The sequence below is a fragment of the Zonotrichia albicollis genome, chromosome 28 (assembly GCF_047830755.1).
Source record: "Zonotrichia albicollis isolate bZonAlb1 chromosome 28, bZonAlb1.hap1, whole genome shotgun sequence".
Classification (NCBI taxonomy): Eukaryota; Metazoa; Chordata; class Aves; order Passeriformes; family Passerellidae; genus Zonotrichia; species Zonotrichia albicollis.
The window spans coordinates 221035-248317 of record NC_133846.1 but is presented as its reverse complement, the minus strand read 5'-3'; the positions used below and the strand labels follow the sequence as shown (position 1 = coordinate 248317).

The following is a 27283-nucleotide window of genomic DNA, read 5'->3' as shown; positions in this document are numbered from 1 at the left end:
TTTTAGCCAAGAGCTGTCACCGCTACAGCAGAGGCTCCCCCCATCCCTTTGTGGCCACGCTGCCCACTTTAGCAGCCCCCCATCCTCCATGACACAGGCTGGGACTGCCTCCTCCATCCCCCATTCCCGGCCTGCCGGCTCGTGCATTTTTCCCTGTTTTCTCACTAGGTTGGCCCATTGCCTTTAAAAGGCGAAATGCTCCGGACTAAATTTGGTCATGTAGCTCTGCACGGTTCCCTGGAATGTCCTCGGGTTTCAGGCTCCTCTGATAGCACCATTCCCCGCCTCCCGCCGGGCTCCATTGGCTTCCCAGCGCCCGAACCGCCACTGGATCCTGTTATTGGCCAACTCTTGGGCCGAGGGGTGTCCCCTCTGGATAACCACCGTATCTCGGGCTGGAGAGCTGCTGAGATTTAACACTTCAGCACCTGCTGCCGTTCGGGAAGCAGCCTTGGAGCTTCGGCTTCTTTTTTTTTCTCCTGCTTTGGGTACCACACAACCGCCACCGTGTCTCGCCAGCGAGCCAAGATGTCCAAAGTGGCCAAATACCGGCGACAAGTTAGTGAAGATCCAGATATAGACAATTTATTGTCTACTTTGTCTCCAGAGGAGATGGAGGAGCTGGAAAAGGAGCTGGATGTGGTGGATGCGGACGGGAGCATCCCTGTGGAGCGCAGTCAGACAAACCAATCGGAAAACTCCTTACCTGGCCCACACAACTGTGACACGGCGCTCAACCATCACGACAAGGACACCAAGAGGCTCCTGCAGCGGGAGCACTCGATAGACGTAAGTCACGTCCCCACTGCTGCTGCGGGAAAAGTGGGAACACACCTCGAACCCCCCCTTCCCCCGGGCTGAGTGAGGGACGAGATGGAAAGCGCAAAACCTGAGAAAGGCGTGGGCTTGCTGAGGAGGAATAGCTGTCCTGGAGAGACCAGGGAGCTGGTCCTGGCACTCTGGGAGGAAACAGGGTGTCCCATAAAACCCTGGTGTTACTAGTAAAGCCAAATTCTGTGTTGGTGCCAGGGATTTTCTCCCTGCCCCTTCTCTAACATCCCTGGGCAGGGCTGGGAGCGGAGCTGGGATTCACAGGAGGCTGCTGGAGGGGCCGGTGCAGTGACAGGATTGCCACGGGCTGCATTTTTTCTTTTATTTTTTTTCTCTCCCTCTCCTTTGGGGATCTTGATTCTTTCAGTTCTTCTTATGCAAAAGATTAAACAGTCTCTGGTTCTTGTGGAATAAAAATGTTTCCTGCTCTGTGGAAATCACATCGAGAAACAGGTTTCACCCTGTGCCATTTGTTTTGCATTTATTGTTCACTTAAAATTCCTTCTTTTAGTTTGATTTGGGTATATTTATCTCCCTCTCTGCACCTGGCAAATTCTTTAAGAGTTTGCTTGGAGCTCGAGAGCTTAATGTCAGTCCTTTTCCTCTTTTTGTGTTGTGCCTTAGTGGGAGACAGTCCTGCTTTTCTGTAACATTTATTAAACCTCAGTACTAAGAGTATTTGCTATGTACTTTGTGCTTGGAAGCCTGGGAAGTGTCTGGTTTCCCTAGTTTTCATGGCAGGCTGAGCCGAAAAATGAAAAACAGCAATTCTGCAGCAGCTGATCCATGTGGTCATGGGTGGTTTCATGTCACAGGCAGGACTCACATCTGCTGTGCCGGAGCTGGAGAGTTCTGGCAGCACAAGAAGTGCCAAGTGTTGTGGGGCACTGCTCTGCTCTGGCTCTGATTCCAGATCTATCCCAGGTCACCCACCTGTACCCTGGGTCTTCCAGCTGGGTGATCAATCTGTAACTACCCCAGAGCACTTGGATATTTCTCTTTCTGGATATTTATGGAGTTTATTCAGGAGGGGCCTCTCCTGACTGTGACATAGATACCCTTATTCCCTTCTAAATATTGGGGTGAATGGGAATGAAAATTGCACCAGTAGGAAAAATAACTGAAGCTTGATTTTGGAGAGCTGAACAAGAGTTTAAATTGTTCCTTCCCACCCCTGTCCTGGGCAGCCTAGGAGCTCACTCTGGCTCTGAGGATAAAGGAGCAGCTTTCACCTTCTAAGTGTGGTGCTTGACATGGGCTGGGGGGCAGTGAGTGCCGTGCCCCTCACCACAAGGGCTCTGCCTTGATTTCCTCACCAGTGGAAAATTTCCCTATGGTGGGGAAGTGCAGGTGCTGCAGAACAAACCTGCCTGGAGAGGGAAATGCTTTTATGTAGGACCAGTCATCCCAGTGACCACTGTTTTGCAGGTGATCCCAAGAGATGACACTAAAAAATTTGCTTTTTCAGGTGGGGGGGACATTTGGGGTTGACATGATTTGTGTTGCTGTTTCAGTGTTAACTGTTGGAACATGAGGCCTTGCTTGGGAATTGGCATAGGGAAGTGTCCATGACCAGGAGGAAGGGAGGAAATTTGTGAGTTTTGTTAAAAAGAGATCTGGCAAATTGCCTGATTTAACATACTGTTGTTTGGAAATGCCTGAGAGTGTGTGTGCAGTGGGAGAAGAATTGGGTTGTAGAAAGGGGTGGCCTGGGGAGGAGAGACACCTGGGTTATGGTGTAGGGCTCTGGCTGGAGGGGAGGGCAGCACAGGGGTCCTGGAAAATCTCCTGCTGCCCTCTGAGTTAAGGAGATTCAGGCTGTGGAAGACAAAGCAAATTGGCAACAGGTCAAGTTTGTCAGTGAAAATGGCCCAATTTGATTGTATTGCAGTAACTGGATAGGGCAGAACTGACTTTCATCTTCTATTTCAATCCCTGGAGGCCAAGGAAAAAAGTATATCCTACACCCCTTCCTCCCTGCCATTGTTAGGATCTGGGATTAATACCTAGAAAATGCCTGTTTACAGCGCTGGCACAGCAAAGCATACTGGTGGTGGAGAAGGGCTGTCTTCTGCCATGGGGCCCAAGGATGGGGTGGGATGGGATGGGATCATGAGACCACATGAACAGTCAGAAAAAACAGTGCAAGAAGCCAACTCTCTCAGTTCCTCTGTCCAAGGAAGCCCCAGGGCTATGTTTTGCTGAAGGATGGAATGAGAACATGAAGCCATCCAGAGCACCCCAGGCAGGTGTTGAACTCTCCCCCAGCTGTTCAGGGCTCTGAGGTCTCCAATGACAAATCCCTCTCATGTGTCAGCAGATTCCGTGTTGTGCCAGCCAGCACAGGCATGGTGGCTGCCCTCCCACGGGCTTGGCATCCCCCCAGGGTGTGGGAGGTCACAGACATGCTCTGAGGGCTGGACCTCCTCCGATCTGGAGACAGGCTGGGAGAGCTGGGGATGTCCAGCCTGGAGAAGAGAGGGCTCCAAGGAGATCTCCTGAAGAGGCATCACAGACACAGGATAACATCTTCTAGATGTTCACAGGTAATTCCCACTGGAATTACCTCCCATTCCTTCCCTGATCTTGTGCCTGTGCTTCACCACCCCCCCTCCCACCCCCTGGCCTGCTCACACATCTGCTTCTGGCTTGTAAACATTTCTCTTGATGCCTTAAATTAGGAATGCCAGGCACTGTGTCTGTGATGTCTCTTCAGTAGGGAGAGACAGGAGGGCAGATTCTCGTCCTTAGTTCATGGAATCATGGAATGGTTTGGGTGGAAAGGGACCTTAAAGTTCATCCCATTCTAACCCTGCATGGGCAAGGACGCCTCCCACTGTTCCAGGTTGCTCCAAGTCCCATCCAACCTGGCCGTGGACATTGACAGGGATGGGACAGCCACAGCTTCTCTGGTCACCCTGTGCCAGGGCCTCACCACCCTCACAGGGAACAGTTTCCTCCCCATATCCCATCCAACCCTGCCCTCTGGCAGTGAAAAGCCATTCCCCCCTGTCCTGCCTGTCAGTCCAGGCCCTTGTCCCCAGCCCCTCTCCAGCTCTCCTGGAGCCCCTTTAGGTCCTGCAAGGGACTCTGAGGCCTCCTCGGAGCCTTCTGTGCTCCAGGTGAACACTCCCAGCTCTCCCAGCCTGGCTCCAGATAAGAGGGGCTCCAGCCCTCAGAGCATCTCTGTGGCCTCCTCTGGACTTGCTTCAGAAGTTCCATGTTCTTCTCATGTCCTCCCTGCTGTTCTTCCATACCTCCTGATGGGAATCTCTGTTGTGGGACATTGTGTGTTAGCTGGGATGTGCAGGAATCCCTCCAAAGTGCAAAATAAGGTATTTTGAGGGGGAATGTTGAGTTTCTGCCCATCTTACTGTTCTTGCAGTCATTGCCCTGTTCTTGGACTGGCGCCAGGCACCTACATTTCCACCTAAATACTGGGAGAAGTGGATATATTTAGAAATATTGTTAACTACATAATAACACATCTTCTTAGTGATGAAAAGGGCAAACTAGGGTAACTAGGAAGCAGATAATAAACAGCCCAAAATAGATGTGAGCTTTGCCCCTGCCTTTCCACACTGGACAGCCAAATTCCCATCTTGGTGATGCAGTAATAAATTAATCTTAATTTTGTCTTGCTAATGAGTGGAAGTATAACCAAGCTCAAGGGTGGGGCTTGGGCCAGTGCCCCTCTCAACAAGGCCCATGTGTCACAGAGACTGGCCATGAGTAGATAAATGAAGAGATGATTTCTATTAGCTCATGGCTCTTTATTGTCACAGGCAAAGGCATAACAAGAAAAGTTCCAGTTAGAAACATGCTGTGAAGTTGGTGCTGTGGTATTAAACTGCCAGAGGGCAGAGTTAGATGGGATATTGGGAAGATATTTTTCCCTGTGAGGGTGGTGAGGCCCTAGCACAGAGAAGCTGGGGCTGCCCCATGCCTCGAAGTGTTCAAGGCTTGGAGCAACCTGGGATAGTGGAAGGTGTCCCTGCCCATGGCAGGGGGTGGGACTGGATGATCTTTAAGGTCCCTTTCCACCCAAACCAGTCTAGGATTCCATGAGTTACCTGGGGCACAGCTGACTTGCTGTCACTTGAAATCCTTGTATCATGCCTGGGATTTCTGTCCAGAAGAGGAAAAGCTGTGTGTGCCAGGGCACAGGGGTTCTGTTCAGCTGTCCCTGTGGGATAGGTTTCTCTGAGAGCTGAGCTGTGTGAGGAAATGTGGTCTGTGGGAGCTGGTCCAGTTCCCCTATTGCTGGTGACATCTATAAAAGCCATGTGTCTGTGCACAGAGCAGTTATACCCTGAGAACACCCCATCCATGGGGTCTCTTCCATTATGGTCTTTAAGGGAATGATCTTTAAAGTCCCTTCCAAGCATAACCATTCCATGATTCCATGATCTTTCCTACTGGCATTTGTTTAGCCCTAAACACTCTCAGGGAACCTCTGCCAGATGGGACCTAGATGAGAAGAGCTGTATCATGGGAAGGATCTCCATGTGAACCACACGTGCCATGGACTGGTGCTTTGGTGTATGAGTCCTCCTTAGCAGTTGCCAAGTCCACAACAGGAAGTTTTACTTTCTGAAATATCCCACAAAATCCATCTGCCGCTGTTCTTGGCTTTCCTTGGATTCCCAACTCACCACAGCACCCTGGTGACTCCCAAAACACCAAGCCCCTGATGGCAGAGACAGCTCCTCCTTGTGATTTCCCTTCTCTAGCATCACCATCTTCCCTGGGAGTGGATGGAGTCTTCTTCCCTCAGTTCACATAATCCTGGAATATCCTGAGTTGGAGGGGACCCACAAGGATCACTGAGTCTAGCTCCTAACCCTGCACAGGACAACCCCAAAATCCCACCCACCATGTGCCTCAGAGAGTTGTCCAAATGCTCTTTGAAGCTCACCTGTAAGGGGAGGGCACCTGCATGTCCCAGTCCCATCAGAGTTCCCAGTCCTGCCTCCCAACAGGGCTTGCTTTGATTTGATTGCATGCAGCTTCAAGCAGGGATGGCTGGGAAGTGCAGGGAAGTTGCATGAGGGAGCATTATCCTGCTTATATAGGGGAATCATTCCAGGGCCACAAAGCCAATTTTTTATGAAAATACTCATGTCATGGGTGTCTCTTTCCATGGAAGCCCACTCACCAGCTTCCTTGAGGAGAAGACTCTGAACAGGAGATGCTGGATGTCGGGGCAGTTTTGCACAGCCAGAGCCAGATGTGCACAGTGCAGATGGTCCCTGTATTTTCGTCTCATGAAGGCTGGACCCCCTTCGCACAGGAGAAGCTGAGGTGGTTCAGTTATCTTCCAGCACCTTTTTGCCTTCTCTCAGATATCCCACTCCTCTGCAGGCAAGACCTCCTCCTGTTCCAGGTCCATGCATCCTTATCCCTGCAGGCTCCTGGGAATGTCTCCGTGTCCCCAGGCTCTCTTCTTGGAGGCTGGACAGGCTCCTTATAGCCTGGTCTGGATGCAGAGGGATAAGCAGTGAGCTCAGAGAGGTTATTTAATCCAAATTCTGTGTATCTGAAGGATGACGGTGCTGGAGGACAGCAGGTCCTGGAGAAAGATTTGTTTTGACAAGACCTTGGGAAGGTCTTCTAAAAAGTCCTCCCTTCCTTTTTGACTCTCTTGAGCTTGGAACTTGCTGCTGGGTGATTTTTATCCTATCACCTAATTTCCCTCTATGGAAAGTGGAGATCCTCAGCAGTGAGCCCTTCTTCAACACCACGGGCAAACAAGTCAGGATTTAAATTTTTTTATTAATGCTCAAAGCTTGTCATCTTTTCATTAAAATATCTGGAGGGAAGAAAGGAGCTCTTTATTTAACTTGCTGGTTCAGACTCGAGGGAATTTGCAAACAAAGGTACAGCAGGAGTTATATAATTTCTTGAGCATCTTCCCAGTTTGTCCCCAACACATGTATTGAAACTCTGCTCTTCTGTTTATCAGCCAGTTCTCAGTTCTCTTGACTGCCAAGACCATTCCTCCTCCCTTCCAAGAGTCTTCACTAATTCTCAGCTCTTGCCTTTCTTTTAGCCATGTCCTGACCCGGTCTCTTCTCCCTCATCAGAGAATCTTTATGATTGGAAAAGGCCACTAAGATCATCAAGTTCAAAGAATCCCAGAATCCCAGACTGGTTTGGGTGAAAAGGGACATTGAAACCCATCCCATTCCACCCAACCCTGCCATACGTAGGGACACCTTCCACTACCCCAGGATGCTCCAAGCCCTGTCCAGTCTGGCCTTGGACACTTCCAGGGATGGAACAGCCACAGCTGCTCTGGGCAACCTGTGCCAGGGCCTCTCATCTCTCTCACAGGAGAGAACGGACCATAATAAATTGTTCTGAACAGCTTCTGGCCCCCCAAAAGAGATGAAAGGGGTGGGTGACACTGGGACATCCATCCAGAGGCTTCTGCAGTGGCTTCTGGCCCATAGACTGAGCAGTGGGTAAAGCTGTGGGTGCTTTCACTAGCACACAGAGAGGAATAGAGCTGGCAGCTTCCTGGGCTTTGCATTCCTCCATGGATGATAGCCAGGATATCCAAACTAGTCACACATTTGGAAAGAAACCAAAGGTATTGAGCCATTCCTATTTGGTCTTTAAAGGAGGCCACAGATGGTCCCTCCAGCTGCACAAGTCACTCTCCAACTCCCTGACAGGAGGGAGCAGCCAGGTGGGGGTCAGGCTCTGCTCCCAGGGTTCAAGTTGGACATCACAAGGAATTTCTCCATGGAAAGGGTGGTCATCTATTGAACAGGACAGGACTGCCCAGGGCAGTGGTGGAGTCCCCTTTCCTGGAGGTGTCCAAGGAATGCCTGGATGTGGCACTCAGTGCTCTGGGCTGGGTTACAAGGTGGGGGGATTGGTCACAGATAAGACTGGATGATCTCAGAGGCCTTTTCCAACCAAATTGATTCTGTAATTCTGTGAAGTCCAGGAGATCCCTTTCACTGCTCAGAAATGAAAACTGTTGTCTGTGCTCTGTGTTTCATTCTGACTTTCTGAAAAAGTCCCAACCCTGTCACAAGAGGGATGAGCAGCAGCAGCAGGAGCTGTTACCTGCAGCAGATGATAAAACAACCCTCAAAGGTTAACATAGAAGCAAGAACAATACCATGACAGCTCCCAGAAGGATCTGCATTGTGGAGAACAGCTGAAAAATGGGAAGCGAGAACACAGGCATCTTTGAGCTGCATTCCTGAAAAAATGGTGTGAGAAAGACCTTCACAGCTGGATCAGTGTTTTTGTGATGCCCTTGGGGGCAGAAGCTTTGCTTTCCTTGTTTTTCCTGTTGTGACCAGGGTGAGTTGCAGCACAAAGCGTTCCCAGTGACTTGGAGCTCATGCCAAAGGCACACACAAGTCTGGGAGATCCACGGTCCATCTAAGGGCACAAGCAGGGAAAGAAACCCGTGGATTTCTAGTCAATTGGGAAAAAAGAGTAAAAATCCGAGTTCTGTGTTTACATAAAGCACAACAGAGATGCAGATAAATCCATGGAAGTGTTTGGAGTGTTTAGCTTATATGGGCTGAGCTGCCCAGGAGGTTTAATATGTGTTTATGTTGAGCTGATAAATAGACATGGAGGAGGAGAAGAGCTGGGTCCATTATGTGTCCCTCTCTTTCGCAGCACTGTGACATCACTTGTGTGCTAAAACCATCTCAGTGACTCAGCTTCCAGCAGGACGCTGGGATTAACCGCTCCTGTTGCTCCAGCCCACCCTTTGCTGTGTGGGAATCGTGTCAGGATGGAGCAGGAGGATCTCAGTGGCAGGGCATATGTTTGAAGTCAAGGTGTGGCTGGCGGGATGGTGGGGGACAGACACACCATGGAGGACCAAGGGTCCTGCTCTGTCTTTTCCTCTGCCCAGAATGTGAGCAAACAGGGATGTAAACAGCAAGGAATTGGAGCTGTGGAAGCAACAAGAGCCTGTCCCAGCCATGATGTGGCAGCAGGACCAGGGCAGTGCCCATGCCCTGTGCTGGCACTACTGGTGTCACACCTTCCATCCCAGTAACAGTTTTGGGCTGCTCAGGAGAAGTAAGTCATTGAGGGGCTGGAGCAGGACCAGAGAAGGGAACAGAGCTGAGGAAGAGTCTGGAGCCCCAGAAGTGGCTGAAGGAGCCTGGGGGGGCTCAGCCTGGAGAAAAGAAGGCTCAGGGGGGACCTGGGGACCTTCTGGCTCTGCACAACTCCTGACAGGAGCCATGTGGGAGTCAGGCTGAGCTCCCAGGGAACAGGAGGAGAGGAAACGGCCTCAAGCTGTGCCAAGGAAGGTTCAAGTTGGAAACAGGGGGACATTTCCTGCATGGAAAGTTGTAAAGCACTGGCATAGGCTGTCTAGGGCAGAGGTGGAGTCACCATCCCTGGAGGGATTTAAGAGCTGTGTGGAAGTGGATGTGGCTGTGGTGGACGTGGGTTAGCAGTGAACATAGCAGTCCTGGGGGAATGGCTGGACATGTTGTGCTTAGAGGGCTTTTCCAACCACAGTGATTCCATTATTCTGTGATTTCCTGAAACACAACTGGAGAGGTGCCAGCCCAGGTCATAGAGGTGTCCTGTGCAACCTCTTGACCATGTGTTGAGCAGCCTAGGGCTTATGCACAGTATTTGGGTCAGGATTTATGCTGCATGCTGCTGAGGGTTCCAAGGGGTCCCTCCTCCTGACAGGGGCACCATGGCATATGTTGGACATGCCCAGCACAGGAATGAGCTCCTGCATAGCCATGGCAGACTCTGCCAAGGAGAGTGATTTGCCATTTTCTTCCTTGCAGGGAATTCCCCAGGTCCCAAGAACCAGAGATGGTGACCCCTGGCATGCCTGGCTGTATGCCTACTAAGTGCTCTGTCCTGGGATGCAGCTCCCATGTGGTGCCAGAGCCTGAGGAGCAGGTGCTCCTGTTTCCCACAAACTATTTAAGGGAATGACCAGCAAAACTGGTCTGATTTTCCAGGTAGGCTCTTGGAGCTTGGCTCATCTCACCTGCTTCAAGAACCTGGGATCATCTTCCAGCACCAGGTGCCCGCTTCCAGGGGGTATCTCTGATGGTTCCATGGGCTGCTGGATGGAATCCATTGGATACTTGCACCAGCAAGAGGCCTGGAGATGTGCCCATGTGTTGCCAAGAGGCTGGGAGCAGTGTCCTGTTCCTTGACTATCCAGCATTTGTGACACAGAGGATGGAGATAGGATTAAGACTTGCTAGGACTGAATTGCAATTCTGCTGTTCCTAAAAATTCAGTGAATGCTTGATGTGGGCTTTCCACAAAATGCGCTGGGCAGAAATCCAGCCTAGAGGTGTCGTAGTGTTAATTGCTGGGATTCCCTGCTCTTTTCAATCCCTGATGAAGAGGAGACAACCAGGGAGAAGGTCTCATCTTGGAAATATCCAGTTCAGCCATGGCAGTGCCAGTAGAAGGGCTGGGAATACAGCAAATAGAAGAGAAAAACCTGGACTTCTAAAACTTGATTTTGTTAGATGAAAAGAAGTTTCCATTTGCATAGTATTCAGTGGCTTTACAGCTTTCTGGAAAATGGCTGTGTCTCCATGGAAGGGCTGGAGCTCTTCTGTTAAAGGAAACCCAAGTTAAAACATTTATTGCTTTAATTCAGGGGAAAATAAGAGGCATAATCAGGGCCAGTTTCTGGAGAACAGCTCTGCATCTCAGGAAGGGGACTTTTTAAAAACATTGGTCTGAGACATGCAAAGACCCGGTCATATTTGGGGTCAGAGAGATCTGGGCAGAAGGGAAGGGGAAAAACTGAGTTCCTTGTTAAAATGACAGGATAATATGTAAAGCAGGACAGGGCAAGGAGTTGCTTACATCTCTCTGGGCTTTAGCACACAGACCATGGCCAGAGGTCATGTATGTCCCAGTGCTGAAAGCTGAGGTCCTTTCAACCTTCCTTCCTGCCAAAAGAGCCCAAATGTGCCTAGAGAAAGAAACTCTTGGCTGCCTGATCCTCTCAAGAAGCCCCGTGGATGTGAGCAGGGTCTCCCACAAATCTTGCCATGGTATTTGCTGAGGAGCAGGAGGGTTGTCCAGGGTGTCCCAGAGTCGGCAGAAGCCTCGCAATCCTGCTTCCTTTGCAGGTCACTGGCAATCCAGATTCAGCAGCTCCCAGGACTCAGCCAAGGACACAGCATTATTTCTGGGAATGTCCTTGGCTCTGAGTTGTCCCTAGGCTACTCAAAACAGGCTGAGGAATGGAGGAAAAGAGCTTGGGCAGCTTGTTGTGGCTTGGCTTGACTCTAGCAATCCTCTCCAGGAACAGGTACCCAAATACCAGGAACACCAAACAACCTGCAACCCCCCTGCTTTTGCCCCCAGCCACCTCGACGGCTTCTCCATGCAGTGGGACAGTCTCAAAGGACATCCCTGTCCCATTGGAGCTCCCACAGGGCTCCTGCTCAGCCTCCTCAGCCCTAGGGTCACACTGAGGGTTGGAAGGATGCTGGTGCCTCGCTCATGGGCTCTGGCTGGGATTTGGGATAGGTGGGTGGGACAGAGGGAACATAGGAGTCCTCAGAGTCTGGCAGGCAGGCAGGGATCTCCAGAGAGTGATTCCCAAAGTTAGAGCTGTGGATTCAATCCTAGAGTCTTGTGGTAGCTTTGGAGACTTTATAGGGCTTGGGAGCAGCCCTATAAAGAGCTGTAGGACAGACTGAAACCCCCCCAGGCAGTGAAAGAAGATTGGCTTGTTAGTCATGGATCATAATTCCCTAAATCTGCTAATTCAGGTAACTCAACACAGTTTCCTTCCCTCACCAGTGTGGTCTGGGACCCCCCACAGCTGACCAAGAGATTTTGGTGAATTGTCTGTCTGTGTCTCAGAGATCCCACCTCATTGATGGGCTTCCCCACTTCCCCAGTTTTCCACCACCAAAAGCCACTCCGAATTTGTGTGGGACCAATGGAATTGTGCTGGTGTTGTCAAAGCCATGCCATGCCAAGAGATGATCTGAAAAATGTCTCACAGGCTGCAGCAGGAATTTATTATCCCAGCAAAGGCTGGGAGAGAGGAACAACCCCTTGGCCTGGGCATTATTCCCAAGTGTGCAGCTCTGGAGGGATTACAGTTGCTTTGTAAGGAGCTTGGTTCTGGTGGGACAGTCTTTGTTGGTGGCCAAATCCACGTGCCAGACAGGCAGCATGGCCCTGCCTGGGGAGCTGCTGGAAAGGAGGGAGGCAGTGGGTCCCCAGAGGAGGGTCGTGGTGGGCTGCAGTGCATGTGCAGAAACCATATCAGCCACCTTGGAGCTGACCCTAGATTTCCCAGCAGCACAGATGATTGGGATGGACCTGATCCTGGCTCAAGCTTCCCCTGTTGTCCTCCTGAGGTTCTCATATCATCACAGTCTCAGCTTCCAGAGGCCCCTAGAGCTGCAGGTGACATTAGAGACCAAGCCAGGGTCATGGCGGCAGGTGGAGTTGAGTTCAGTGTTCCTGGAGCCACTTTCACAGGAGCTGCAAGGGCAGGTTTGGCCTTTCCTCATGGGGACCAGCACGATTCATGTCCCCAACAGTCACCATGGTATGGGTGGGAAGGGACCTTGAAGATCATCCCATTCCAGCCCTGCCATGGGACACCTTTCACTGTCCCAGGTTGCTCCAAGCCCTGTCCAGCCTGGCCTTGGACTCTTCCATGGATGGGACAGCCCCAGCTTCTTTGGGCAACCTGGGCCAGGGCCTCACCACCCTCACAGGGAGGAATTCCTTCCCAGTATCCCACCTATCCTTGCCCTCCAGCAGTGGGAAGCCATTGCCCCTAGTCTGTTTCTCCAGGTCCTTGTCCCAAGTCCCTCTCCAGCTCTCCTGGAGCCCCTTTAGGCACTGGAAGGGGTTCTAAGGTCTCCTCAAAGCCTTTTTTTTCTCCAGGCTGGACGCCCCCAGCTCTCCCAGTCTGTCTCCAGATAAGAGGGGCTCCAGCCCCCAGAGCATCTCTTGGCCTCCTCTGGACTCGCTCCAAAAGCTCTGTGCCCTTCTGATCTTGGGAGTCTTCTGGCTTCCCAGCCAAGCCCTCTTTGAACCTCAGTGGGGTACTCCTCCCTGGAGCCAGCACAGAGGTGCTCATGCTCCCAAGATTCCATCCTCACCTCTTGTTCTTTGCCTGAGCCAAGCATATCCTGCTATGGTGAGACTCTTCCCAGGACATACCTCTGAAAATAACTGCAGGCTGGGGAAAGCTGGGCCCTTACAAAGACTAAACTTGGGCAAATGCATTTCCATGTCTCCTCTGCCAGGGACTGCTGTTCCAGCAGCTGCTGAGCCACCAAGTGCCCCTTCCCCCATCTTGGGTACAGGATTTGTGAATCCCTGGGTAACCTCTCTCCTCTCCTCTCCTCTCCTCTCCTCTCCTCTCCTCTCCTCTCCTCTCCTCTCCTCTCCTCTCCTCTCCTCTCCTCTCCTCTCCTCTCCTCTCCTCTCCTCTCCTCTCCTCTCCTCTCCTCTCCTCTCCTCTCCTCTCCTCTCCTCTCCTCTCCTCTCCTCTCCTCTCCTCTCCTCTCCTCTCCTCTCCTCTCCTCTCCTCTCCTCTCCTCTCCTCTCCTCTCCTCTCCTCTCCTCTCCTCTCCTCTCCTCTCCTCTCCTCTCCTCTCCTCTCCTCTCCTCTCCTCTCCTCTCCCTTTTGCTTGGAATCTGCTCTGGGCACAGCAAGGTGACTGTACCCACCTTCTGCCTGCTAAACAAACAGTCAGATCAATAACTGCCATTAAACCAGCTGTTTTCCACCCCAAAATGAGCTGTGGGGCTTTTGGGGCAGGAAGGGAGACCCTCACTCCACCTCCAAATTCATTTTCGCCATCCCCAGCTCTATCCCCAGCCCCATCCCTTGCTCAGTGCTGGAGCGAGTGCTTGGATTCCAGGCAAGAAGTTCCCAGTCTCCTTTGCCTTTTAAGGCAACATCTGAGTGGGTTTGAGGGTTACAAATGCTAACAAGCCATGGCAATGCTCATTTTAGTCTATTTAGAGGAAACGGGAAGGCATTTCAGTTCATCAAAACACTGGTGATTAATCAACCGACTACCAGGCTGTTTTCATTAGGCTTATTTTTAAAGGTCTGACATGCTGTGTAAAAATATTCCCCTAATAAATGTGCTTGTGGCAGAGGGAAAGGCACAGAGTGCATGCAGCAGCACTGGTTTCCAGGTACCCAAGGTAAATATGCCAGTGGGCAGAGAGAAATGAGCAGGCAGCACTCGGGATAGCCATGAAGAGGGGACAGCTGGCCCTGGACTGCAGGGCGGTGGTGCCACAAGCTGTGCTGGTGGCCATGGGGGCAGACAGGGGTTCCAGAGCAAGGGAAAGGTGCTTATCTCTCTCCTGAAACACAGCTCTGCCTCCTAGTTCCAGTTGCACTTCCAGCCTGGCGGTGAGGACTTTGGAATTATCAGCAGTGGTGGGCCGGTGACACCTGAGGCTGGCTGCTGCAGCACGTGCTGAGCCAGGGGGACACACCGAGAGCCCTGGGGTGGTGGAAAGGCAGGAGGAGACAAGGACATGTTCCCTCTTGAGCACACATGTGGCCTCAGGCAGGGCCTAGAACAGACCTGCTTTGGAGATGACCCCAGGCTCCAGCAAGGGATGGAGCTGGCCCACACTGACCCTTGGGTTTAGAAACACAGATCTGGTTTCTTGCCTGAACTTTTTTTCCTCCCGATTCCTGTCCCTCTGCTGCCACTGGAGCTGGGTGTGTGCCAAGGGCTCTTCCAAGGCAGCTCCACAGGAGATGAAGCAGCTTGAGCCCCTCTCATCCCCTGCAACCATCCAGCACTTCTTCCAATAACCTGCATCTCTTAGATGGGATTTTCTGATGCATCCCAAATTTGCTGTAAGCAAATGATCCCACAAGTGCTACCCACAGTGGCAGGAACACCCGTGATGGTCACTGCATATCTGTGGCATTCCCTTGTTCCCATGCCTGGGGCCACAACTGGCTCCTTTTCCCCCAGTTTCTTTCCCCTGACTTCTCCCAGCTCTCTTTCTCCTGATTCCTTTGCCCTCACCTCTTTTCCCACATCCCATTCTCTGGCTCCAGGTCTCTCCTCCCCCAAACTGCAGCACGTGGACATGTGGTCACACATCCATGAATGGAAGCTTGAACCACACAACAGCACTGTCATGGTTTGGGCCTGGCACAGAGCCACTGCCCCCATGAAAATGCCCTCACCCTGGTGTCTGCTGTGAGATGTGACCAGGAATAAGCAAAACAGGCTCCAGCTTAAACATAAAGAACACTTTATTACCTAAACTACAGGAAAATAGGAAGAAACTATAAGGAAAAGAAAAAAAATTCAAAACCTTACAAAAAACACTTTCCTCCTCCCCACCACCAGAATTTCCCAATCCGATACATTCTCCCGAATCACCAACCGCCCAGCCTGGCACCACCCTTTAGTCTACTCAAACTTCAGTCCATGAAGAGGAGAGGAGTCCTTCTTATTCCATAGTCTTTCCCTGGAAACACGCTGAAACCTCGTGTGCTTCCAATGTCACTCGGCACTGCCCGGAAAAATCCTTTTGCCGCTTGTGACATCTTCCTTCCATGCCCAGTGCTCTCACCACTGTGCATGGACCAGAGCTGCTTCTAGGGCTATCTTTTAAGGATGCCTTGTCTCACTCCAAAAAGGCACAGTCTCTGCTTTGGGACATCTGTCCCCCCCAGTATTTTTTCAACCCCCTGGGGCCGAGGGGTCCCCACGATGAACCCTCCTGGTTCTGAGGCACTGCTTCCCACCCAAGTGCAGTCTCTGTGTCACAGGAACAAACTGAGTCCATGGCCACAAGAAAAGTCCAGCCAAAAGGCAACTCCAGTCATCTCTCCCACTCACTTATCTCCACATCCTTCGGGCCAGGTCCTTGTCTCATCTCATCTCTTATCTCCCTTCTTATTCAACTCTGAGGATGATCAGAATTTTTGCAAGGCCCCAATCATGTAAGAAAGGGTTAAAAGTTTCAGTCTCTGTCTGTCCCGGAATGCCGGTACTCCCACAGGTGCTGCTGCTCCGCCGGCCAGGCTGTACTCTTCTCCCCCCTTTCTCCTCCCGGGCTGGCTGCTATCACATTCAGACGCCGGCTCTCCTCTCTCTCCCTCCGGGGGGGGATGACTGCCCGATGTCTCTTGGGGCTGCTCCTCCACCCTTCCATCCTCAAGGGCCTTCTCACCCCCATCTCTGTCCAGGCCCCGGGCCTACCGCATGGCTGCCCCTCCCCCGCCCAGCAGCAGCGGCTGGACAGGGGAGGGAGATCTGACCTCTTCGCCGACGTCCCAAGAGAACATCCCAGGGCCGAAGCTCTGCTTTTAACCCCTGTGTATTCTCGGAGGTGTGTCCAAACCACACTGGTCACACCAGGTGCCAATATCAAACTCCAAGCATCCATTGGTTTGACCACAGCCTCCCAGAATTCCCACTTCTTCCTGGTCAAACCACCACAAGTACACACTCAGCATGTGCTGCAGCACCTTTCCCAAGTACGGATTTTCCACGGATTTAATTTTGTTCTGGTTTAATTTGCCGGGAGTAAACCATCACCTTCTTCGAGCATGGGAGAGGTTGCTGGTAATTTTCACCAGGGTCTTTCTCCCTCTCTCCAAGTGCTGTTCATCCCTGGCCAAAGCCTTTTTTCCTCTTTGTCTTGGATGTGCCCAGGGTGCTCAGGGGAGATTCAGAGCTCGCCAGTGTTAAGCTGGGTGAGCTTGGGCTGGGAAGGAGAAAGATTTCTGGAGCAGTTGGTATGGAGATGAGGCTGCTGGCTCTGACTCGATGGGTGCTCAGCCTGGGGTCACCAAAGTGTCACAGAGCCCTGGGGAGGATAAATGTCCCTTCTCAGAGGAACCTGCAACCTGGACACTCCCAAACACCTTGGAGAGGCCCTGTTGGGGGCAGGGCAACACCAGTGTCCTCATCCCACAGTCCTCCTGCCAGGGCCCTTCCTCCACTGAGGTGCTTCAGGATGTCATGAGCATCTGTGCACCATTCTGGCGCTGGGAATAGAGCACAGCTTGGTGACAAGGACCCCTGGCTCAGTGCCAGAGGAGGTAGCATCACCTGGTCCCTGCAGCACCCAGGACTGGGGTGCATAGGAGCCCCATGCCTGGTCCCTGGGGTGGCAGCAGTGGGGACTGTGGGCCCCCAGGCCAGGCCAGGCTCTGTAGGGGTCTGGCAGGAGCCTTCCTGTCCCTGCTCAGCCCTGCACCAGGAGCCAAGAAATCGCTTAACTAAACAAACAGCTCTCTCGTCCCTGATGGCATCTGTTTATACACCAGGTACAAACAGTCCCCAGGGCTGCCCGTGCACAGCCAGTTCTTTCCACAAAAGTCTGTCCCTGAGCGCTGGCAGTACTGCATGTGGGGAAAGTTCAGCCTTATGCTGCCCCAGCATGGACACTGTGGAGCAACAGGATGAAGAGGAGGAGGCCAGCCTGACTGCAGAGTGTGGTGTCAGGATTCAGATCTGGGGGTTCCAGGCACTGGGTGAAGCCACAGTGCTGTCCTGATCATGAGAGGATCCAGGGAGATTGTAAAGGCATCCCAGATGCATCTCCCAGCGGCATCTTCCTTCCTCCTTTCCCTGGAGTCCTAAAATCCCTCCAGCCAAGGTGATGAGCCAGGCCAGTGCTGAGGACCTGTGTGTTCCCTAGCTGTGGAGGACGGAGAAGGGCATTTAAATTGCCAAACCTTGATGTGAAATTTATGGTAGTATCCTCCACTATGCAGCAAACTTGGTCCCAGTGTCAAGTTCATCTCACTTCAGCCACCTGAAGCATTGGTTCCTCTCCCTTGGAAATGGATGTGTTTCATGTCATGGAGTCCCAGACTAGTTTGGGTTGGAAGGAACCTTAAAGTTCATCCCAGTCCACCCCCTGCCATGCGCAGGGACACCTTCCACTATCCCAGGTTGCTCTAAGCCCTGTCCAACCTGACCTTGGACACTGACAGGGATCCAGGGGCAGCCACAGCTGCTCTGGGCATCCTGTGCCAGGGCCTGCCCACCCTCACAGGGAGAATTTCTTCCCAATATCCCACCTAACTCTGCCCTCTGGCAACTGCCAGAGAGAAGGATGGGAACCATACCAAAGGTTGTACCAATGCTGATGGAGACCCCTCCCAGCCCTTCAGCCTTGGTTGAAGGCTGCAACAAGGCATTGGCTGTGTCCCCAAGCTGCTGGAGTTGGCTATGGCCAGCAGCAATGCCCAGGACAGGCTGTACCAAGGGCAAGGGTCACGTGCTTGTAAAAATGGCCAAAACTTCCTTCTGACTTTCCCCCAGACTCTCCAAGCCCTTCCTTCTTTTGATGTCTTTGGACACTGGGAGCAGATATGCTGGGAGAACCTCATGCATTAGAAAGCTATAAATGCCATGCTCCCATTTCCTCAGTTTTCTGCTCAGAAGTGCAAACTGCCATTGAAGGCAGAATGGTTTTGCAGAACCCAGGGCTGGAGCGACTGCTGGGTCAGCAGCGTCACTTAGGGACACTGCTGTGGGCTCTTCCCTGCTTGCACACACATCCAGGACAGTGTGGAGAGTGTTGGGCTACAGACTGGGAAAAGCCACCAAGCATCCAGCTGGAAACCATTTAGGAAAGGTGGGAAAGCACCTGGGGCTCACAGGCACTACCTCCATCCCTAGTTAGAAAAATGATTAAAAAATTATAACTTAGAGGGGGCGTCAGAGAAGGTGCCTCCTACACCTTGTTAGTTTATGGCCTGTCAGGGGGGATGTCCTGCAGACCTCCAGAGCCCTTTGGGATGGGGGACTGGAGGCAAAAGAGAGTAGAGCTGCCTTAGAGAGCTGCAGCAGGACCTCATCACACCTGAGTCCTGCAGGCTCTGCCTACATTCAAGGCACTCACATGCTGAACGCTTCCCTGGAGCTGGGACCTCGGCTGGGCCAAACGATCCTCTTCAAAGGCCAGCCACAGGCTGCAGGATGTTCCATGTGACAGTCAGTGACCGTGGGACTGGGGTGGCAAGGCTGTAGGTCAGAGGCACCTGTTCCTGTAATTCCCAGGTGTTTTTCTCTCACTAGGAAAGCAGGTTGAACAAGAATGAGGGAGACAAAAATCAAGAAGAAAAAGGAAAAGAATCTCCTTCCAAAGAACTGGCCCAGAAACAAGATGCTGAAGTGGGGAAAGACTCTAAAAAGGAAGAAGGTGTTGAGAAAACAGACCTGAAAGGTAAAGCTGAGACTGAGACCAAGAGCAAAGAGAACAAAGCTATGAATGATAAAGTAAAGGCCATGGAAAAAAAGCTGATGGGGAAGGACAAGAAGGAGGAAGAGAAGGGTTCAGTGTTGAAGAAGGACACAGTGAAGAACAAAAAGGAGGAAGAGAAGAGCTCAGAGTTGAAGAAAGATGCAGGGGAGGATAAAAAGGAAGAAGAGAACAGCTCATGTCTTAAAAAGGAGGATGCAGGGAAGGATAAAAAGGAAAAAGAGAAGATCTCAGCAGCAAAGGAGGAGACAGAGAAGGAAAAAAAGCAAGAAGAAAAGGATTCAGCATCAAAGGACACAGGGAAGGACAAAAAGGAGGAGAACAGTTCAGAATCAAAGAAACAGGCAGAAAAAGACACAAGAGGGGAAGATAAAAAAGAAAATGACAAAAAAGAAGAGGAAAAGGCTTCTGCTGTGAAAAAATCCAAGGCAGATGAGAATGATAAATCCCAGACAGAAGCAGAAAAGGCAGAAAAGGTGGAGGAGAAACAGGAGGCCAAGGCAGCAGCTGAGAGCAGCCCTTCCAAGTCTTCCTCCAACAGCTCTGCAGATCAAGCCAAGGATGATGAAGCCTCCAGCATCTTTGACGAGCTCATCGAGAAGGTGAAGAACAATGACGCTGAGGTGACCGAGGTCAACGTGAACAACTCCGACTGCATCAATAACGAGACCCTGGTGCGCTTCACCGAGGCCCTGGAGTTCAACACTGTGGTCAAGGTGTTTGCCCTGGCAAACACCCGCGCTGATGACCACGTGGCCTTTGCCATTGCCATAATGCTCAAGTCCAACAAGGTGCTGACAAGCATCAACATGGACTCCAACCACATCACAGGCAAGGGTATCCTGGCCATTTTCCGGGCCCTGTTGCAGAACAACACGCTGACAGAACTACGTTTCCACAACCAGCGGCACATCTGTGGGGGGAAAACAGAGATGGAGATTGCCAAGCTCCTGAAAGAGAACACCACACTCCTGAAGCTGGGTTACCACTTCGAGCTGGCTGGGCCACGCATGACTGTCACCAACCTGCTGAGCCGAAACATGGACAGGCAGAGGCAGAAACGCCTCCAGGAGCAGAAACTGGCACAGGAACGGGGGGAGAAGAAAGACCTCCTGGAGGTGCCCAAGCCTGGAGCAGTGCCGAAGGGGTCCCCCAAGGCATCCCCGCAGCCATCCCCCAAGGCTTCCCCCAAAAGCTCTCCCAAGAAAGGAGGGGCACCCACCATACCACCCCCACCTCCTCCTCCGCTCGCCCCACCACTGATGATCAACGAGAACCTGAAGAACTCGCTCTCGCCAGCCACACAGAGGAAGTTGGGAGACCGGGCGCTGCCAGTCCAGGAGAAGAACTCTCGAGACCAGCTCCTGGCAGCCATTCGCTCCAGCAACCTCAAACAGCTCAAGAAGGCAAGTGCAGGGCCAGGTGGGGCCCATGCACAGGGTGGGGCTGGGGGCTGAGGTCATGGTGGCTGCCACTCTGGCAGTGTCCTTCTCTGGAGTGGGGCTGTGTTCAACCCCTGCACAGGGGCAGATCCATCCCTTTGCCAAGCACATGGGGAAGGAAGATCCATCCTTTAATCCCATCCTGCAGAGCAGATGAGGTCAGCAGGTCCAGCCTTTGGCAGAGCATCCAACAGGAGATCCATCCCTTGGCAAAGAGCTGACAGGTGCAGATCTATCCCTTGGCAGAGCTCCTGTGTTGGGCAGATCCACCAGGATCCAGGGGCTGGGACACAAGGAAAAACCCATCCGTAAGTTATAACTCACTGGGCTCTTGATATCTTGTTGGGGCTGAGCCCATGCCCCTGAGGTAGAAGGTGGCCCAGGATGGCTGGAGAGGTTTCATCTGCATTTAAACAACTGAAACATTTCTTGATGTCAGCCCCAGTCTGGACTTGACTAATGCTTTTGAACTCTTTACATATGAGTTAATGTTGCTCTGAGAGTACTGATACAGCACTTGGGGACCAGCAGAGAGGTGTGGCCTACTTCTCAAACAGCTAGACTTAGCCAAGGGTGGCCTGGGTGCTTGAAAGCTGTGGCAGCAGCTGCCCTCCTAATACAGGAGGCCCATAAATTCACCCTTGGGCAGCACATTGTCAAGTATGTACGCCATGCAGTAATAACTGCTGGAATAAAAGGGCTAATGCTGGTCCCAGCATGGAGCCTTGAAACCTCTCACACACTCCAGGTGGTTTGTGTCCCTGCTGGGCTGTCCATGGGCAGCCTGGCCAAGAAAAAGAGGTCATTGAATGGTCTGGGTTGGAAGAGACCTTAGAGATCATCTCTATCCTGTCATGGGCAGGGACACCTTCCACTAGCCCAGGTTGCTCCAAACCCCATCCAACCTGGCCTTAGAACACTTCCAGGGATGGGGCAGCCCCAGCTCTCTGGGCAGTCTGTACCAGGACCTCCCCACCTTCACAGGGAGGAATTTCTCCCCATCTAATCCTGCCATGGATGTCCCTACACCGTGTCAGTGACAGTCCTGCACCCCGTCCCATTGCTCGCCCAGTAATGGGGTGTGCTTCCCTGCAGGTGGAGTTGCCGAAGCTGCTGCAGTAGGGAGCGGGAGGATTTTTCCCCTGCAGCCCATGGCAGACCCCCAGACACTCACCTTTCTCGTGACAAGCCCTTTGGAACCTGCAGTGACCGACGCCAAGGAGCAGGGATCTCTCTGGGACACGGAGGATGGGCCGGGCCCAGCAGGACATGATGAAGGAGGTTGTATTTATTTTTTGATGGTTGTGAAGCCTTCAAGCTCACTCTTCTACCAGCACTGTGCCCCACCGGAGATGCCAAGAATAGAGCAGGGGTCTGCAGAGCTGATCCTTATGGAAATCCCCCATCAGAGCATAACAAAGGGGTTTGGCACCCCACTCTATCCAGGGTCCAGTCTGGGGTGAGCAAGAGTACCCCCAGCCGTGGGGAGGAGCAGGGGACACCCAGACTATCACCACATCACCACAAGGTTTCTGGGTGGCCAGCAGAGTTTTGGGATTCAGGCACAGCAGTGGCTGCAGAGCTGGGGGTTCAGGCTTGATGTCAGGAGGAATGGGAGGGTGGGAGAAGGGAGCAGCCAGGGAGAGAGGGGGTATGGAAGTGGTGGGACACAGGGAGCCAGGCTGGGGCCAGGAGCTCGGGCATCTTGTACGCACCCACAGTACTGCAGGGGGACCCCCAGGACCCTCAGAGCATGGAAGCCAAATCCGCCTCAGAGAGAGCAGGGAAAGCACCAGCTCAAGGGGGGCAGTGGGTTTTGGGGTCATGTGATGCCCATCCTCCTCCCCCCATCCTTCCTGTCATGACACCTCGATTACGATTTGTATGACTGTGGCCACTGCATCAGCAATAAAGCTCACCCAAATGCTTCCTGTGCCTCTGGACTGGTCCACGTCCCCAGACCCCAAATTGAGGTGCAGGGGGTGTCTGGGAATGGACTCAGCAACCTCAGCCAGGGACAGCTTTTCCCTCTCCCACACCCATAGCCCACCCTGAACTGGGCACCCTGGGACCACCTGGACAAGCCAGCCTGGGTGTCCCTCGTCACCCACTCAGGACTCCTGAAAATGGGGCACCCAGGACCCCCCCAAGTGGGACAGCCCAACCCCCAAAATGGGGCACCCTGCTGCTGCTGGACACAGACAACCAGGCACCCAGAGCCATGCAGACACCCCAAAACTCTGGAGTCATGAAGAACTCAACACCCCAGGACCACCCAACAGTCACCTAAAACCCTTTGAGTACACCCAGAACTGGGAATCCTGGGGCAGCCCCAGGGTCACCCCAAACTCCAAGGTAATACAGAACTGGGTGCCTCAGGGTCACCCTAAAACTCCGGGGTGACCCCAAAACTGAGCACCCCAAACCCCCGGGGTCACCCAGAACTGTTCTCCCGTTCTCCCCCTGGCACCACGGGGCGGGGGTCGTTTTGGGATGCAGCAGCACACGGGTGCCCCCTGGGAGGCTCCCCCTGCTCCGGGACACCCACATGCGTGGCTGAGAGGCTGCTCCCGGTACAGGTGAAACGCCGTTTTGGGGAGCATTTCTGCAGCCGCGCAGAGCCGTGGCCCCAGCGGGAGGAGCAGTATCCGCACCACGGGGTCGTCCTGCCCCTTGCCCCCAAGCTCCTGCCCCTTGGGGCGGCCCCTGCTAACGCGGGCACCACGGGCCCTTGGGACATCCCACACCGAGCATGCGGCCGGCCCCGGGGTGAGAGCACCAGGGGCGTCGCCCAAGCGCCGACGGTGTCACTAAAACCGGGGGGCCTGGGCGGAGCGGGGCGGTGCAGCCCCCGATGGGGAGGGAGCGCGCCCGGCAGGGGGCGCCGTTACCGAGCCGGGGGCGCTGCTGTGCGCGGCGGGGCCGGCAGGGGGCGCCGCTGTCGCACCGGGGCCGCCGTTAACGCTCCGGGGGCGGAGCGGCGCGCGGCGGGGCCGGCAGGGGGCCCGGTGCAGCCCCGGCCCGTCCGGTCCGTCCCGGATCCGGTTACGGCAGCGCCCGACGGGGGCTGCCGGGGGTCTCCGGCTCCGCTTCCCCCGCTTAGTACCGGGGAACCGGTGCAGGGCACACGGCGGCGGCGATGGACGGCGGGGCGGCGGCATGAGGCGGCGGAGGCGGCGGGGAGCATGGCGGCGGCGGGCGGCGGCGGGGCGCGGCGGGGACTGCTGAAGCGGAAGCCGAACTTCACGCTGCAGGAGCTGGAGGTGCTGATGAGCGAAGTGCTCCGGTACGAGCCGCTGCTGTTCGGCGCCGCCGCCGGTACCGTGAACGCGTACGAGAAGCAGAAGATCTGGTGGCGGATCACGCACAAGGTGAACGCCGCCGGCCGCCACCAGCGCGACATCGGCGAGGTGAAGAACCGCTGGCGGGGGCTGCGCCGCCGCGCCGGGGACAAGATCAGCCGGCACCGGCTGGAGCGGCAGGGCCCGGCTGGCAGGGCCGCCGCCAGGAACGGGAACACCGGGAGCACCGGGAATAACGGGAGCAACGGGAACGGCGCGGCCGAGCCCGGAGCGGGGCCCGCCCCCGCCCCCGTCTGGGGTCCTCGCAGCGCCGCCGGAACCGAGCCTTCGATGCGCAGCGCCGAGGGGTCGGCACAGCACGGTGAGTGCGCGGGCAGCGGCAGCGGGACGTGGCAGGGACACGAGGGTGCTGGCCCGGGACGGAAGAGTGGAGAGACGTGCACGGAGGACACGGACACGCACATGCGGGACCGGGACTGGGACGGGGGAGAGCGGGGCAGGGTCGCGGGGGTGCTGGGACCGGGTTCCGGGGGGACCGGCACAGATGTATGGTGGGACAGGGACATGAGGAACCAGGATAGACATGGGGCAGGGACTTGCTGGGTGACCGGGATGGGGGACGGAATAGGGGCCATGGATGAGTTGGAATGGGACATGGGGAAATGGGTTTAGGAAGTGGGGCAAGCAACATGTACATAGGGAAGCTGGGGCCAGGACATATGCATGGAGGAACTTCTCCCCAGTATCCCATCTAACCCTGGTCTCAAGAAAGATGAGGACCAGCACCAGAACATGCAGGACCAGGACATGGACATGGGAAACCAGGACACAGACACAGGGGCCACTGGGACTGGGAGAGGTTGGGAGGAAGAGGGACAAAAGGGGACCGGGAAGTGAGGGGATCGGGATACAGGAGACCACGATAGTGACATGGAGATACTGTGACCAAGATGTGGGGGTCCAAGACACAGACATGAGTGACTGGGACTTGGATGCAAGAGAACTGAGCCTGAAACAGGTCACTGGGACCAGGACAGGTGCATGCAGGGACACAGGGGACCAGGACCAGCAAAGGGACACAGCCAGACCAGAACACAGGGGCAGGTGCATGGGGAGATGGGGATGGGGACTCAGGAGGTCTGGATTAGCACGTGGAGAACCAGGATACAGGGCATCAGGACAGGGAATGAGGAACTGGGACAGGGACACAGAGACACAAAGGCACAGAGGCACTGGTCCCTCCAGTACAGGGACATGGAGTAACCAGGACACAGAGGACCAGGACAGAAACATGGTTCTGAGACAGGGACACAGGAGACCAGGACCAAGAGCACAGGATGAGGAGCAGGAAACTGGGACCAGGACAGAAACACAGGAGATAAGGGCCAGGACAGGGACACTGGGACCATGCCATGGGGGACAGGGACATGGATACAGGGGACAATGGCAGGGACATGGAGAACTGGGACAGGAACATGAGGGATATGGGGGCATCCTAAGGCATCACTAGGCCTGGGAAGATACATGGAGGGACTGGGACCAAGATGTGGGAAAAACCAGGACCAGGACACTGAGACTACTACAGGTGCATGGAGGGGACTGGGCAGGAGCAGTGGGGCAGGGACACAGAGGGAACACAGAGTCAGGGCAAAGGGATACGAACATGGGATATTGGGACAGGTGACAGGGATGTGGGAGGACCAGGACAGGGACATAGGAGACAGGGAAAGTAATAGGGGCACCTATACCAGGACAGAAGGGTACCAGGATCAGGACAAGGATATGGGTGACTGGGATTAGGACAGGGACAAAAGGCACAGGGTACTGGGACCTGGACGGGGATAGGAAGGGGCTGGGAACAGGACAAAGATGTGGTGGGACTGGGACAGTGACATGGGGCAGGACCAAGACAGAGACAAAGAACATTCCAGTACTGGGACCAGAACAGGGACATGGGGGTTAGTGGGGTGAGAACTGGGACGTGGTGGTACCAAACAAGGACGTAGAGGCACCATGTTCAGGACAGGGATATGTGTGGACTGGGGCAGAGACGGGGGGGTACCAGGACCATACAGGCACATGGGGGCACCACATTCAGGACAGGGGTATGGGGGTACTGGGGACAGGAGAGGGACAAGGGACTGAACTATCATGAGGGACACGGAACTATGGAGATAGGTATAGATGGAACTGGGGCTGGGTGCAGGAGAGGGGATGTATGAGCACAGGGATGGAGACAACAGGGTCTGCCACTGGTCCGTGGGACACCGGGAACACGGGAGATCCCTGCAGCTGCCCTGTGCTCGCCCTCGGTCCCACAGGTGTAAAGGAGGAGCCGGTAAAGGAGGAGCCTTTGGAGGTGAAGACTGAGCCCTTCCACGGTCCCGCTGCCGACGGTGCTCCCGGCCGCGGCTCAGACTGTCGGCTGCCCCGCACCGGCATCTGCCCGCCCAGCGAGCTGTGCGAGGGCTGGAGCCGGAGCCCCCCGCGCTCCGCACCCTCCGAACTCCCCCTCGGCGACCTCCGCGGGCCGCAGGAGCCGCTGGGCTCCGACTTCCCGAGTCTGCTGTTGGAGCAGGAGGCCGAGCAGCTCAGTCACTGCGGCGCGGGAGAGGCGGGGCCCCCCAGGGGGCTGGACGGGACCCCCGAGCGCCCCCAGCTCAGCCTCGTGCAGTCCAACGAGCGGCTGGTGCAGGAGCTGCGGGCGTTCCGCCGGGAATACGCCGAGAGCCGCCGGGAGACCGCGGCCGTGCTGCGCGGCATCGCCCAGGCGCTGGGCGGGCTCAGCCGCAGCCTGGCCGAAATCCGTGACCTCTACCTCCGGGAGCGGGGGGTCCCCGAATCCTGAGCCTCCCACGCAGCTGGCTGTGTACACACACCCCAGAACCCATGTCGCTGCTTTTATTATTATTTCTTTTCCTGTCCATCCCACTTCAATAAAACTCGGAGCTGCTCCCCCATGGCTCCCCCCACTCCGGGCACCTCAGACGGCTTTTGGGGCTGATGCAGAGGGCTGGGAGATGGAACAGCGGTTTGTCCTTCCAGGCGGCTCTGCCTGGCTGTTCTCCTGGACTGATGGACTCTGGTCCCAAATTTAGCCAGCAGTTGAATCCCACCAGGAACAACATCGGGGTGACACACCACCCACCCTCCCCTGCTTATTCCTGTCCAGGGCAGGGGGCATGGATAAAGGAATTGTTCACATGCCCACGGTCTCAATCCCGACGCAGAATTTGCTGTTTTCTCACCCGAAAGATTCCAGGGGTGGTTTCACGCTCCGTTTTGAGTGAGGGGGGCTGAGTGGGCGGCCAGCACTCCAGGCTGGCTCATCCAAGCGGCTGATTTGGTGGGAATTACTCATCCCAACACAATTTTGGGAGGGAGAAGTCTTGGGAGCAGAAGCGACAGAGCAGAATTCATGTTTCCCCACTTAACAATTCGCGGGAAGGGTTTGGGGGCGTTGCCCTTCCTTTT

The 27283-nt window shown here is 54.4% G+C and overlaps 2 protein-coding genes across 2 annotated transcripts; both read left to right on the top strand.

The window, feature by feature from the left end:
* The first annotated feature begins 286 nt into the window (after positions 1–286).
* LMOD1 (leiomodin 1) lies at positions 287–22426 on the top strand. Its single transcript, XM_026796687.2, has 3 exons — positions 287–789; positions 18882–20471; positions 21603–22426. The coding sequence occupies exons 1-3, from the start codon at positions 529–531 to the stop codon at positions 21627–21629; spliced, it is 1878 nt and encodes a 625-aa protein (XP_026652488.1). The 5' UTR covers positions 287–528; the 3' UTR covers positions 21630–22426.
* Positions 22427–23431: 1005 nt separating this feature from the next.
* LOC141725240 (myb-related transcription factor, partner of profilin-like) lies at positions 23432–26781 on the top strand. Its single transcript, XM_074527948.1, has 2 exons — positions 23432–24170; positions 26131–26781. The coding sequence occupies exons 1-2, from the start codon at positions 23693–23695 to the stop codon at positions 26655–26657; spliced, it is 1005 nt and encodes a 334-aa protein (XP_074384049.1). The 5' UTR covers positions 23432–23692; the 3' UTR covers positions 26658–26781.
* The last annotated feature ends 502 nt before the right edge of the window (positions 26782–27283 follow it).